The 12399-nt window shown below is 40.2% G+C and overlaps 2 protein-coding genes across 3 annotated transcripts; one reads left to right on the top strand and one right to left on the bottom strand.

The window, feature by feature from the left end:
• Positions 1-5370: 5370 nt before the first annotated feature.
• Positions 5371-6766, bottom strand: LOC121774013. Its single transcript, XM_042170929.1, has 2 exons — positions 5940-6766; positions 5371-5866 (listed from the first exon to the last, which is right to left on the bottom strand). Exons 1-2 carry the CDS (start codon positions 6475-6477, stop codon positions 5766-5768), a joined length of 639 nt encoding a protein of 212 aa, XP_042026863.1. The 5' UTR covers positions 6478-6766; the 3' UTR covers positions 5371-5765.
• Positions 6767-10381: 3615 nt separating this feature from the next.
• LOC121775298 lies at positions 10382-11510 on the top strand. Of its 2 annotated transcripts, none has more exons than XM_042172367.1 (2): positions 10382-11060; positions 11341-11510. In XM_042172367.1, the coding sequence occupies exons 1-2, from the start codon at positions 10665-10667 to the stop codon at positions 11479-11481; spliced, it is 537 nt and encodes a 178-aa protein (XP_042028301.1). In that variant the 5' UTR covers positions 10382-10664; the 3' UTR covers positions 11482-11510. The 2 variants fall into 2 exon arrangements, 1 of the variants encoding a protein (XP_042028301.1); XR_006045108.1 differs by having other exon boundaries at positions 10395-11137.
• The last annotated feature ends 889 nt before the right edge of the window (positions 11511-12399 follow it).

Here is a 12399-nt window from a genome sequence, read left to right as displayed (position 1 = left end):
TCTACGGAGTCCGATGTGAGATCATCACGGATCACAAAAGCCTGAAGTACTTCTTCGAGCAGAAATATTTGAACATGCGGCAACGAAGATGGCTCGAGTTGGTGAAGGACTACGATTGTGGCATCAATTATCACCCCGGCAAAGCAAATGTAGTGGCAGATGCTTTGAGCCGGAAGGACCATTCCCAACTGGCTACTTTTATCACCAAAGACGAAGCCTGATTCGCGAATTTAGTAAGATGTGTTTGGAAGTGGTGAGAACACCTGAAACAGTAGAAGTGCGAATTGCCACTTTAGCTGTTGAACCTGATCAAAGGTCGAGAATCATTGAAGCACAACGGATAGATGCGAAATTGGAAGAAATTCGTGTTTGAGTGCGAACCGGCGAATCTGAGAATTTTAGCAAAGAAGATGACCATGCCCTTACTTTCGAAGGAACACTGTGCATGCCGGATAACGAGGAACTCAAAAATGAGGTTATGAGTGAAGCACATGAGACTCCTTACACCGCCCACCCAGGAAGTACGAAAATGTATCAAGATCTGAAGAAGTCCTTTTGGTGGAATGGTATGAAGAGGGACATAGCGTCATTCGTCGAGAGATGTTTAGTCTGCCAGCAAGTGGAGACTCTACATCAACGATCGTATGGGAAGTTACAACCACTAGAGAAGAAAAGGGAGCACATCGCCATGGATTTTGTGACAGGTTTGCCAAGGACTCTGAGATGGAACACCGCCATTTGGTTAATTATAGATCGACTTACCAAGAGTGCGCATTTCATACCGATTCTCATAAGCTATGGGTCCAACAAACTAGCTCTAATTTACATAAGGGAGATAGTTCGATTGCATGGAGTCCCAGTGACTATCACGTCCGACCGTGACCCGAAATTTACCTCAAGATTTTGGATAAGTCTACAGAAAGAGCTTGGAACCAAATTGAACTTCATCACAGCGTTTCACCCGCAAACCGATGGACAGTCCGAAAGAACGATCCAAACTCTCGAAGATATGCTGAGAGCCGTGGTACTCGACCGAGGAGGAAGTTGGGAGGCAGCACTACCACTGATTGAGTTCGCCTACAACAATAGCTTTCAGGCAACGATAACATGGCGCCGTATGAGGCATTATACGGAAGAAAGTGTAGATCGCCGCTCTATTGGGACGAAGTTGGCGAGAGAATACTACTTGGACCCGATGCAGTTGAAGAAATGGTGGGAATCGTGCGGCAAATTCGTGAAAGGATAAAAGAAGCTCAATACAGACAAAAATCATACGCGGATGTCCGACGAACCGACTTACAATTCCAAACTGGCGACAAAGTTTTCCTGAAAGTATCCACGTCAAAAGGGATAACACGATTTGGCGTCAAGGGCAAATTGAAGCCGCGATTTATTGGGCCTTACGAAATCCTTGAAGGAGTGGGCCCCGTTGTATATCGATTGGCGCTACCACCAAACCTTGGAAATGTGCACAACGTTTTCCACGTATCGCATTTATGAAAATACATGTTCGACCCTAAGCACGTGATCCATTACGAAGAAGTCGCCTTAAATCCAGACTTGAGCTACGAGGAGAGACCACAATCAATTTTGGACCGAAAGATCCAGAATGTGAGAAATAAACATGTTGCTTGTGTGAAAGTACTTTGAGAAATCATGGGCATAAAGAAGCCACGTGGGAGAATGAGGATAAGATAATGGAATTGTATCCAGAACTCTTTACTTTTTTTTTTTTTTTAAATTAACTTCATATATTTATATCATATATATGAAGGAGGAAATTACAAATCAACTCCTATAACAAGGAGGAAAGACAAATTACGCCACCCAGGGTTCGAACTCGAGACCTCCAGGATGGACGCGGTATCCAGCACCCTTTACCGCTAGGCCAAGGGGCTTGGATACCCAGAACTCTTTACTTGAGGGTAACAAATTTCGGGATGAAATTTCTGTTAAAGTTGGTAGGATGTAACGCCCCACTTTTTGAACCCTAATTTTCAAACCCTAAAGTACTTGTATTTAATGCTATTAATGTTCAAAGTCCGTGGATTAATGATCGAGTGAAATTATTGTAGGATACTTTTCGTGACCTAATTTTGAGTTGGAATTTGACTGGGTCAACTTTGTGGAATATGTGACGTGGCTGCTTTGAATAATTGACGTGTGGTGAAATTAAATGTTTGTGAATAATTCATAATTTATTATGAGGGCTAGAAATTTGTGAAGTAAATCACAATGCGAATTTTAAAAAAAATTTCCTTTCCGTGAGGAATATTTATTGGACTCAAATCTGTGTTTGATCCGATGAATTAAATTGGGTAAATAGTATAAAAATCCAGTCCGTGATAAATAAATTGTGGGCTGCATAATTTAATTAAAATACAAAAGACAATGAATTAAACAAATCAAATTAAATCATCTTCCTGTTGACTTGCTCACCAAGTCGATAATTCAATTAAATTAAAGATTCTCAGAGATTTTCCTCCTCCGTAATGAGATATTCCTCCTCCGTGAACTGCAAATAAATACCAAATATATAAAAAGAAAAAGAAAAAATAAGAGAATTCGAAAACCCTCCCCTCAACCCACGTAAAAACCGTTTCTCCCCTCACCCCTAAATCTCTCCCACATCCAAACCAAATCATCTCCCTCGGCATTATACACGACAGAATCAAATTTCTTCTATACATTCTCTGCAACAAGGAAAAAACAAGTTTCATTCTTTCAACTCCTACTCAAGGTAATCCTGCTGAATTTCTTTCTATTGTACATGATTTGAAACCAACTCACTTACTTTTCTCCCGGCAGAAACCGAGAACCAAAGTCGACAGAGGGAGCTACCTGTTGTTCTTTTGAAATCTATTTAAGGTATACACCTTCTCCATCCAAATTTCCAATTTCATATTACTGTATTCATACATTACACCCTACTGTTACTACAATCTGCGATATACCTCCTAATCGAATGAATCGAAGCAAACTTAATTAAAGAATCAAACTGTAATTCACAAGATCAAATTAAGAACTTATCTGCGGGGTTAATCGGGGCTGCTTCGGGGGATGAAAAAACGAATCTGTCGATCTGGACGGTGTGAACACCATAGTGGCGGCAGCAGCGTCTCCCGGCATCTGACGGCGAAGGCGGCTCGGCTGGACGGCGTGTAAACGACGCCGACGGCAGCAGTGGCGTTGGGTACGCTGACTCAGCGTGGGCGCGATGGCAGCAACTCTTCCCGGCGTAGCAGTGGCCGACGTCGTGAGGAGTTTGGAGGAGTGACGGATTAGACGACGTCGACAGCAGCAGCTTATCCGGCGACTGACGGAAGACCGCCGGCTGGACGACGGCTCTGTGCATCAACGTCGATGGAGAAACAGCAGAGGCCGCCGGCGTGAGATAGTCCGGCGGTGGCTGGCGGAGTTTGGAGGAGCGACGGATTGGCGAGCAGCGGCCGGCGGCGTGGAGTAAATCGGGAAGGCGACGGGAATTTGGGAAAATTCTCAAATTTTTGTCGAGAGATAGAGAGAAGAGAGGGAGGGAGAGAGAGAGATAGAAGTGGAGGATGGTGGGAGTATGGGCCTTTTGTTTTTTTAAATGGATTTGGGCTTCATTATTTGACATAGGTTGAATTATTAAAGTATGGGCTCCATTTAATTGTTTGGGCATAAAGATTTTAATTGGAGATATAAGGTGGGGAAAATAATTAAGCTTTGGGGCTTTTAAATAAATCTTTGGGCCGATAGTTAATCGTGACAAAATTATTTAATTAAATCCCGAATTAATTTTTGAAGTATGAATAATTTATCTCATGCCGGAATATATATACATAATTTTCTTAACAAAGAGAAATAGTTGCGATAGTTTAGTTATACACTTTTATAATTTTGGGAATTTTATTTCGACATCGTTGAGAAAAAATACGAGGAGCCAACGGAAGAATTAGGGGTGTAAGCGGCCGCCGAATAATCGAAAACCGAGATAAATAGCTTTAATTAGGATGCATGCATTTTTATTTATTTATTGGAAAAGTGTGTTGATTTATGTATTATCTAAATGTTAAAGGTGAATCATCGCAAGTGAACCGTGATACCAAGGGGAAGAAAGTGCTTGTGAATTAAGCAGTCGAGGTGGGCTTTCTTTTAAATACGGACAACGTCCTAAATATTTTATCGATGGGAATGAAACTGTATTTATCATGCCGTGATTTGATTTTTAACGTGCCTATCTGATGTGGCTTTATGCCATTATTATATAAATCGAATTCGGGTCCTCATAGGGCCGCAAACCCTACTTGGATTAGTGTACACCTATGGTAGATCGTGTGCTAGCGTACGGGCTGGCCGGTCTAGTGGCTTGGTTTGTGGCCACATTCCAAGTCATGCATTGGCAGATATGGCTAACGTCTATGGGAAAATGACTGATCAGTCGACTTTTACAATGGGAAATGATTTTGAGTGCCTCGGGCCTTTCTAAAGCTAAACCCCGATGGTTACTTATGTATGGCATGATAAATAATATTTTTATTGAAAATGTTTTCGGCATGAGCCCACTGAGTATATTTTATAGTACTCAGCCCTGCATGTGTTTTCCCTATGTGCAGGTTGAGCGGCGACGAGCAATTGATGGTGTTGAGCAATTTAAACTTTGAAGCATGGTTTGGTTAGTTGTGAACTACGAGGGTCGTTGTGTCTCCACACATGACGTCACTCTTTCTCTTGAACGCTTCCGCTGAGACATTGTTTTTACTCATCATTCATTTAGCTTTGAACCTAATTATTTGGATAACGTCAACCTCTTGGCCCTTTGTTATGAAATATTAATTATTGGTCAAACTCTTTATTGAAACCCTAGTTCTCTTCATCCGTTTATTAAATCCTTTTAATCACGATCGCCCGTATTTATTAACCCTAAAGGGCGGTCGTGACAACTTATACCATTATAATAGTGTGGACCTCACTCTCCACTAACATTATTTTCATTACATTTTCTCTTTCTCTCTCTTACTTTTCCCCTTATTTATTAAAACTTACGTCGAACTCATTGTTCATATTCATTAGAGGCGGATGGAGTATATAAAAGTAGGTCCCATATTTAATTAACTTTATAAAATTAAACAAACTCTCAAAACAAATTTAATCATAGACGTAAGGATTACGAGATGTGGTTTTACTCATGATCCGAAAATGGACATGACATGTTGTGAGAGAGATGCAGTACTATAAACTGTAGAACTCTTATTAAAATTATAATAAAATTACTATAAACATATCTATAGTTTTAAAAAATTGTTGTGCTTGTGCCCCGGGTCCACCCTCCCTTCGCCCGTCCATGCACATAAAATCATTGCAAATAATAATATTCTCATGTATTCATACTATAAAAAAATAACATTGCAAATAAAATCATAAGATTCGGATATGAATCACAATGTCAAGTATTCGGAAACAAATCGATGAACATTATCATCTATCTGTAAAATTGAAAAAAAGGATCAAATTCTGTCACGTTCAAGAACAACATTGACGTAACGTTTGCAGCAGTAGCGGCAACAAGATCGATTCTCTAGTAGGAGTAATACATCCACGTTCAAGGAAATACTTACTATCTCAACTCTCAATCATTAATGGCGATCGAGCGGCGGAGCATGACTGGCACCTCTACCGACGGCGGCGGCGGCGGCCCTGCCATTCCGAGAGGTAGATCGTGTAATCTCTGTCTCTCTCGAGTTGAATTGTTTCTCTGTCTATGCCTGGCTAGAATAGATCGTCTAATCCATGCCACCGCCTCTAATTGGGGACTGCATCACTGAGCATGCTACCGCTTGTGCCCAATGCCGCAATTTCGTCTTCACTTGCTGGGGATCATCGCCTGAAAACACTCGATTCGTCAATTTCATATCAAAATGCACAAATTGAATCTCTCAATTTTGAAACCGCCGCACCTTTGTTCAAAATCTTCCACGAATCGGATTCTCCGGTGAAGGAGCATGATCGGAGACTTAACGTCGCGGGCGGCGTAGGCGAGGGGGGAACGGGGGCGGGGCTAGGGCTTGGGGATCCGATCCGCAGCCGCGCAGAGCCAGTGCTGCTAGGGCTGGCGAGGGGGCTCGTCAGAAACTGGCGATTCACGGCGAAGTAGAGATCTAGCGCGGGGATGGTGGTGCACAATCTCTGCCCTTCCTCGGCGTCGAATCCGAACCCTAGCTCTATGCAGGCCTTGAGCTCGTTCAGATCCTCGTCCGTCAGATCCTCCTCGCTCTTCCGCCGCTCCTGCTGCTGGACCTGGCGGCGGCGCCGCTCCCACGCGATGTTGCGCGGCACCTCGAGCATGGACAGCTGCTTCGTCAGCGTCCGCGCCTTCGTCCACAGCGGCGGCGCGTCCTCGCCCTCGGAGACGTACGACTGAGACGACGACGACGCGGATGACGCGGATGGATCGGCGGTTGCGTAGCAGTCGTATGGATTTTGCGGATCTCCCATTCGAAAACGAAAATGCGAAATGAGGATTAGGAAATGTTGCAGGAAAAAAATTAATAAAAAAACGGTGATCGGTTATACTAGAGTGGTGGTGGTGGTGGTGGCGGCGGCCGGGAGGTGGGTGAGGAACCGCCTCGGGGCCGCCGTAGAGGTGGTGGTTTATGCGAAGAAGAAGTGGTAAATTCTTATTAGTAAAGGTGTGATTTGGAATTTGATGGAGACGATGGGGAAAGGAGGAGCAGAAGTAGTTTGAAGAGAAGAGGTGAGAGGGGAAGCCCTTTGATTCCGGGATATCTGTTTCTGCGCTAAACCCTTCATTTCTAACTGTCTCAAATATCTCTTTAAACTTTAATAACTGCAACATATATTATTTATTTATTTAATATATACTGTATGATTTCAATTAAACTAGTACAACCGTTTAACTAAACACCATATCTATTTTTGTTTTTTTCGCAAATTATTTTTACTGTGTTCGAAAAAGACAAAGATAGTCGGCGGTCGGATGTGCTAAATTCGTGTAACTAATTTGTGTTTAGTTTTTGTGGGAAAAGGAGCCATGTTTTTTCAAATCAAATTATACTAGTCTTAATATTTATATATTAGAATAGAGAGTATGATTTTTAGATCATTGCATCTTTAAAAATAACCTACAAAATTTGTTAAGATGTGAGCATTCAAATTAGCTCACAACAATTAAACATAGCTTAGTTAATAAGATGCTCAAAAATTCAAATCTAGCTTCTTATTTGAACCTCTTCCTATACGTGCAAATGTGATATTCTGAGTTGAAAGCTCAATAAAGGCAGGGACGGAGCCAGGAATTAAACTTAAGAGGGGCAAAAATACACATAAACAAATAATTTGAAGTATTGAGAAGGAGGCATTTAAGAAGGAACTCAAATAAATATTCAAATTTAAAGAAAAATTAGTATAGAAGAAAATTATTGAGCAGGGGCAATTGCCCCACTACAAGTCCACGTGGATCCGCCCATGAATATAGGAATGTCCAGCCTAAATGGTTTCAAGTCAACCTTATACGTGAAAATGTAATCAGTTATATATTTATTGATGTTGATGATCCGAATGCTTCTGGTCTTGTAGATCATCCATAATAGCCCTACTATCATCGTGTGATGTTCGCCCACCAATTCGCTCCTTACCTTTGGCGCGCTCATGAATTCTAAGTTCCCCACAACAAGCTCTTCCTGCATCACCGCATCTCCTCCTCCTCCTCCTCGTTATCTTTGGTGATTTAGGTAACTGGTTTTGCTTTGTACACCATGGCCTTCCTCAACTCCTTTATTGCTGCAAACATGAATATGATATATGTGGAATGACAGATATTTATAAGTATATATGCATGTATGTTTGTTCACCTTTTTTCTAGCTTCAACTTCGAGCTTCTCTTTCTCCAACGTTTTGTGTTTTTCATCCAGCTTCGCGTAATACTGGAAATTGGTAGCCAGGCAATGGGGATTTAACATATGCCACTATATAACTAGGAAATAATTAGAAGAAGATATATACCTCCTCGTGTTTCTCTAAACGTTCTTGACTAGGGATGTCAGTGCAGCCCGCAACCAGTGGGCTGGCCCGAATAACCTGTCCAATATATAGGTTTTTTTTTCTTTTTTTCAACGACGCGATGCGTGACGCCCAGGCAGACGTGCCCTCGGCCAAATGGCTTCAGGCGCAACTTGCGTTCAAAGACTCGATGGTTCACGGGATTCTGCACTGTCCAATATATAGGTTTAGGGTTGAAAATTTATAGCATGATAAAATCACAACCCGATTAGCCCGCACCCGATTAACCCGCAACCCATTAGGGCTAGACCCGAAAACCCGATGGGCTGGCCCGAAAACCGATAAAATTTCTATTGTTCTATTCATTTTACCCATAATTCGTCACTTCATTTATTATTTTTATAATATGGATACCAACAAAAATAACTTTCAATTTTATATTAAATATACATATTATATATTAATTTTTATTAATATAATAATAGATAAATAAATTAGAGACTTCAAATTCACTACAAAATATATAAATTTCTAAAATATTCTTTTAAATTTCTCGAAATATGTTTATACTTCATTTTGCACAAATCTCAAATGTTAATATTTGTTCATGTTTATGTTTGAGTTTAAGCATATATCTCAAATTATCAAATTTATTATAATTAAATGTTTTACATTTTATAAATATAACTAATTTTCATCATTATTTATTGGATTGATCGCATATTAATTTTAACGGTAGCAACCCGATTAACCCGTTGGGCTAGCCCGAAACCCGAGCTTTTAGGGTTAGGGCCGAACTGTTATAACCTGAAAAACACAACCCGATTAACCCACACCCGACTGACCCGAAACCCGCTAGGCTGACCCGATTGACATCCCTATTCTTGATAAATGAATCTCGGAGCAACAGGGTCGTCAATTTATTACTCCTAATAGATTAAATAGAATATTTTAATATATTTTTTACTAATAAAATAATACTCATGAGTATATAAATATTCAAGTATCACTAGTGTCTATTGACTGTAACATTAATTTTTACAAGTATCCATATCTCAAGAATATTTTAAAATTATTTAATTATAAAAAGTTGGAGAAGGAACTTTTCTTGCATATCACCCTATTAAGTGATAATATTGAATGTCAAATTATATTAATAAAATTCATCAAAAATATTTAATAAAGGTATTTAATTTATAAAAGATATGAGTATGTGACAACTGATAAGTTTAGTACAGTCACAGTAAATGTATAATTTGAAGTATCACTATATAGATTTTTATTTTTTAAATAAAGCCTATAGTATAATTGGACTGAATGTTTAAGTTTCTATATTGCCCATCATGTTATGGAAGGTATTTTCATCCGGAAAAACTAGGAAATAGTAAAAAAAACACTTCAATTGATATTTACCAGTACTAGTTAACAAACCTCAAATGATATTTTCAAAGTTCACGGACATAAAATGATAGTAGTTCGACAAAGTTCGCGGACCATAAAAAATGTTCCCTCTTTTCCTTATATAAATTGTAGTCGTTTTGTATTATTAAAAATCAATTCTACAATAAAGTTTATTAATTTTTGATGTAGAATATATGTGACATTTAATCAAGTATTGACTATTGACTATATCATGAGGTATAAAGTACTTACCACTATTATTATTTCTTTTATGATTAGAATTATCAACGATACAAAGTAAGTTATGATTGAATTTCCATTAACATTACAAATCATATAATGTGCTCTACGGGTAACATTAGTTTTCTCAAAAAGAGCATGTATTTAAAATCGGAATGGATCACTTATAACAAATCCCAAAACAAATCCTAAAATGCACTCATAATAAAATAAAATAAAATAATCTTATAAATATGAACAATTTTAATAAGTGAATGTGGAATTGTGAGTGTGTTTTAGGATTTGTTGTAGGTGATCCGTTTGGGTTTTAAAAGGAACAAAGGATTATTGAGTAAATTAGTGAGGCTTCCGAAATTAAGAGGCTAACACTAGAAAGGTTTCGCGCCATCAAAACACACACACACACACGGAGTATGCTCTCCCGCAAACGGCCATCCAAACCCTTCGTTCCTCCCTTCACCACCCCCAAACCTACCAAAGTCCTCAAACCCACCGAAGATGAACCTCCTGCTTCACCCCAACCCCAAACCACGCCGTCTACTCCATTTCACGATATGGCTTCCGTGCTGGCCGACTCCGGCTGCACGCTCATCAACCCCACCGGCCCGCCTTTACTCCCCTCCGATCTCTACGCCTTCCGCCAACGTCTCCACCGAACATTCTCCGCTGATTCCTCCCTTCGCTCCCTCTTTCTCCAGGGCTTCTCTGTTTACGTTTCTTCCACCTCTAATTTCTTAAAGATGGTAATCGAGAGAGGCGTTGTATTGGAGGTAGAACATGGTGGCAAAGATAGAAGAATGGTTTTGATTGTATTTTTCTGTTATGTTTTGAATAGGTTACACATGTTCCCTTTTATAGGGGAATTACAACCATAGGAAATACCACCATTACACTAGGAACTATCACTAATTAAATGTATCTAGGAAAGTTCACTCATTTATTGTAATACCAATTACCAAGTTATGGAAACTTGGTACTAGCCGTTATTCTCTTCTTTTTGACACTCCCCCTCAAGTTGAGCAATGGTATCTCCAATGTTCAACTTGGCCAAAACTTCTCTAAAAATTCTGGGATTCACTGCTTTGGTTAGGATATCAGCCAATTGTTCCTCGGATCGCACAAACGGGAATTCTATGACTCCACCTTCCAATTTTTCTTTAATGAAGTGGCGATCGACTTCAACGTGTTTGGTTCGATCATGTTGTACTGGATTTTCTGATATGCTGATTGCCGCTTTATTGTCACAGAATAACTTACTCTTTCGGTTTGGGGGAAAACCGATCTCAGTAAGTAATCTCCTAAGCCATATGATCTCCATGAGTCCACTCTTGATGCCTCGGAACTCTGCTTCAGCACTTGATAAGGCTACAACCTTTTGCTTCTTACTTCTCCAAGTAACTAGGTTGCCTCCGATGAAGGTAAAGTATCCACCGGTTGACTTTCTATCGACTGGATTACTTGCCCAATCGGCATCTGTATAGCCATCTACTTCAAGGTCCTTTCCTTTTCTTAAGAACACTCCATAATTTGTTGTGCCCTTGAGGTATCTTACTATTCGTAAGGTTGCGTTCATGTGTTCTTCTTGTGGTTGGTGCATGAACTGGCTGACAATTCCTACTGCATATGCAATGTCTGGCCTGGTGTGCGACAGATAGAGTAATTTCCCTACTAACCTTTGATATTTCTCTCGATCTGCAGGTTCAGCTCCCTCAACAATTTTTAGCCCATGATTCGGTATCATTGGTGTGTCAGCAGGCTTGCAATCTAAGAGGCCAGTTTCTGCCAACATGTCGAGGACATATTTTCTCTGTCTTAAGAATATTCCATGATTCGACCTGAGCACTTCAATTCCTAAGAAGTATTTTAGAGGGCCGAGATCTTTCATGTCAAATTCTTTAAACAAATTGATCTTGAGGTTGTTGATTTCTTCTGTGTCATCCCCTGTGATGATCATATCATCGACATAGATGATGAGACAAGTTATCTTATCTCCTCTCTTTTTTGTAAAAAGCGTATGATCAGAAAGACTCTGTTTGAACCCATGCTTGACCATTGCTTGGCAAAATCTTCCAAACCAGATTCTTGGGGACTGCTTCAAGCCGTAAAGAGTTTTCTTTAATCTGCACACTTGCCTGTAACCAAATTCGGTCTCAAATCCAGGTGGAACTGCCATATAGACCTCCTTTTCTTCACCTAATTCTCCATGGAGGAATGCATTTGTCACATCAAATTGATGTAGCGACCAATCCTTACATGCTGCAACTGACAATAATGCCCGGATCGTGTCAAGTTTAGCAACTGGGGAGAAAGTCTCGTCGTAATCAATTCCATACACTTGAGTATATCCTTTGGCCACCAATCGCGCCTTATATCTCTCGATTGATCCATCTGCACGTCTTTTGATGGTGAACACCCATCTACACCCGACTGGTTTCTTCCCTTCTGGTAGACTACATTTTTCCCACGTTCCATTTTTGATCAGGGCATCAATTTCCTTTTTCATGGCTTCTCTCCAATGTTTGTGCTTAACAGCTTCTTGGAAAGACTGAGGAATTTCTTCTTCTTCTTCATATAGGGCAACCTCGAATGCTCTGGCCATCTCTGTGAGGTGTCTTTGAGCTATGTTTGCTATTGAATACGTTGTTTTCCTTCCTTTCCAATCTGGAGAGTATCTTTTGGGAGGGATCCCCCTTGTACTTCTGTGTGGCAGTTCATACCGCTTCTCACTGTCCCCTTTTTGGCCTTCACTGTAAGTGT

This window comes from Salvia splendens, chromosome 17 (assembly GCF_004379255.2).
Source record: "Salvia splendens isolate huo1 chromosome 17, SspV2, whole genome shotgun sequence".
NCBI lineage: Eukaryota > Viridiplantae > Streptophyta > Magnoliopsida > Lamiales > Lamiaceae > Salvia > Salvia splendens.
The sequence above is the reverse complement of the archived record's forward strand: the minus strand, read 5'-3'. Positions and strand labels throughout refer to the sequence as shown.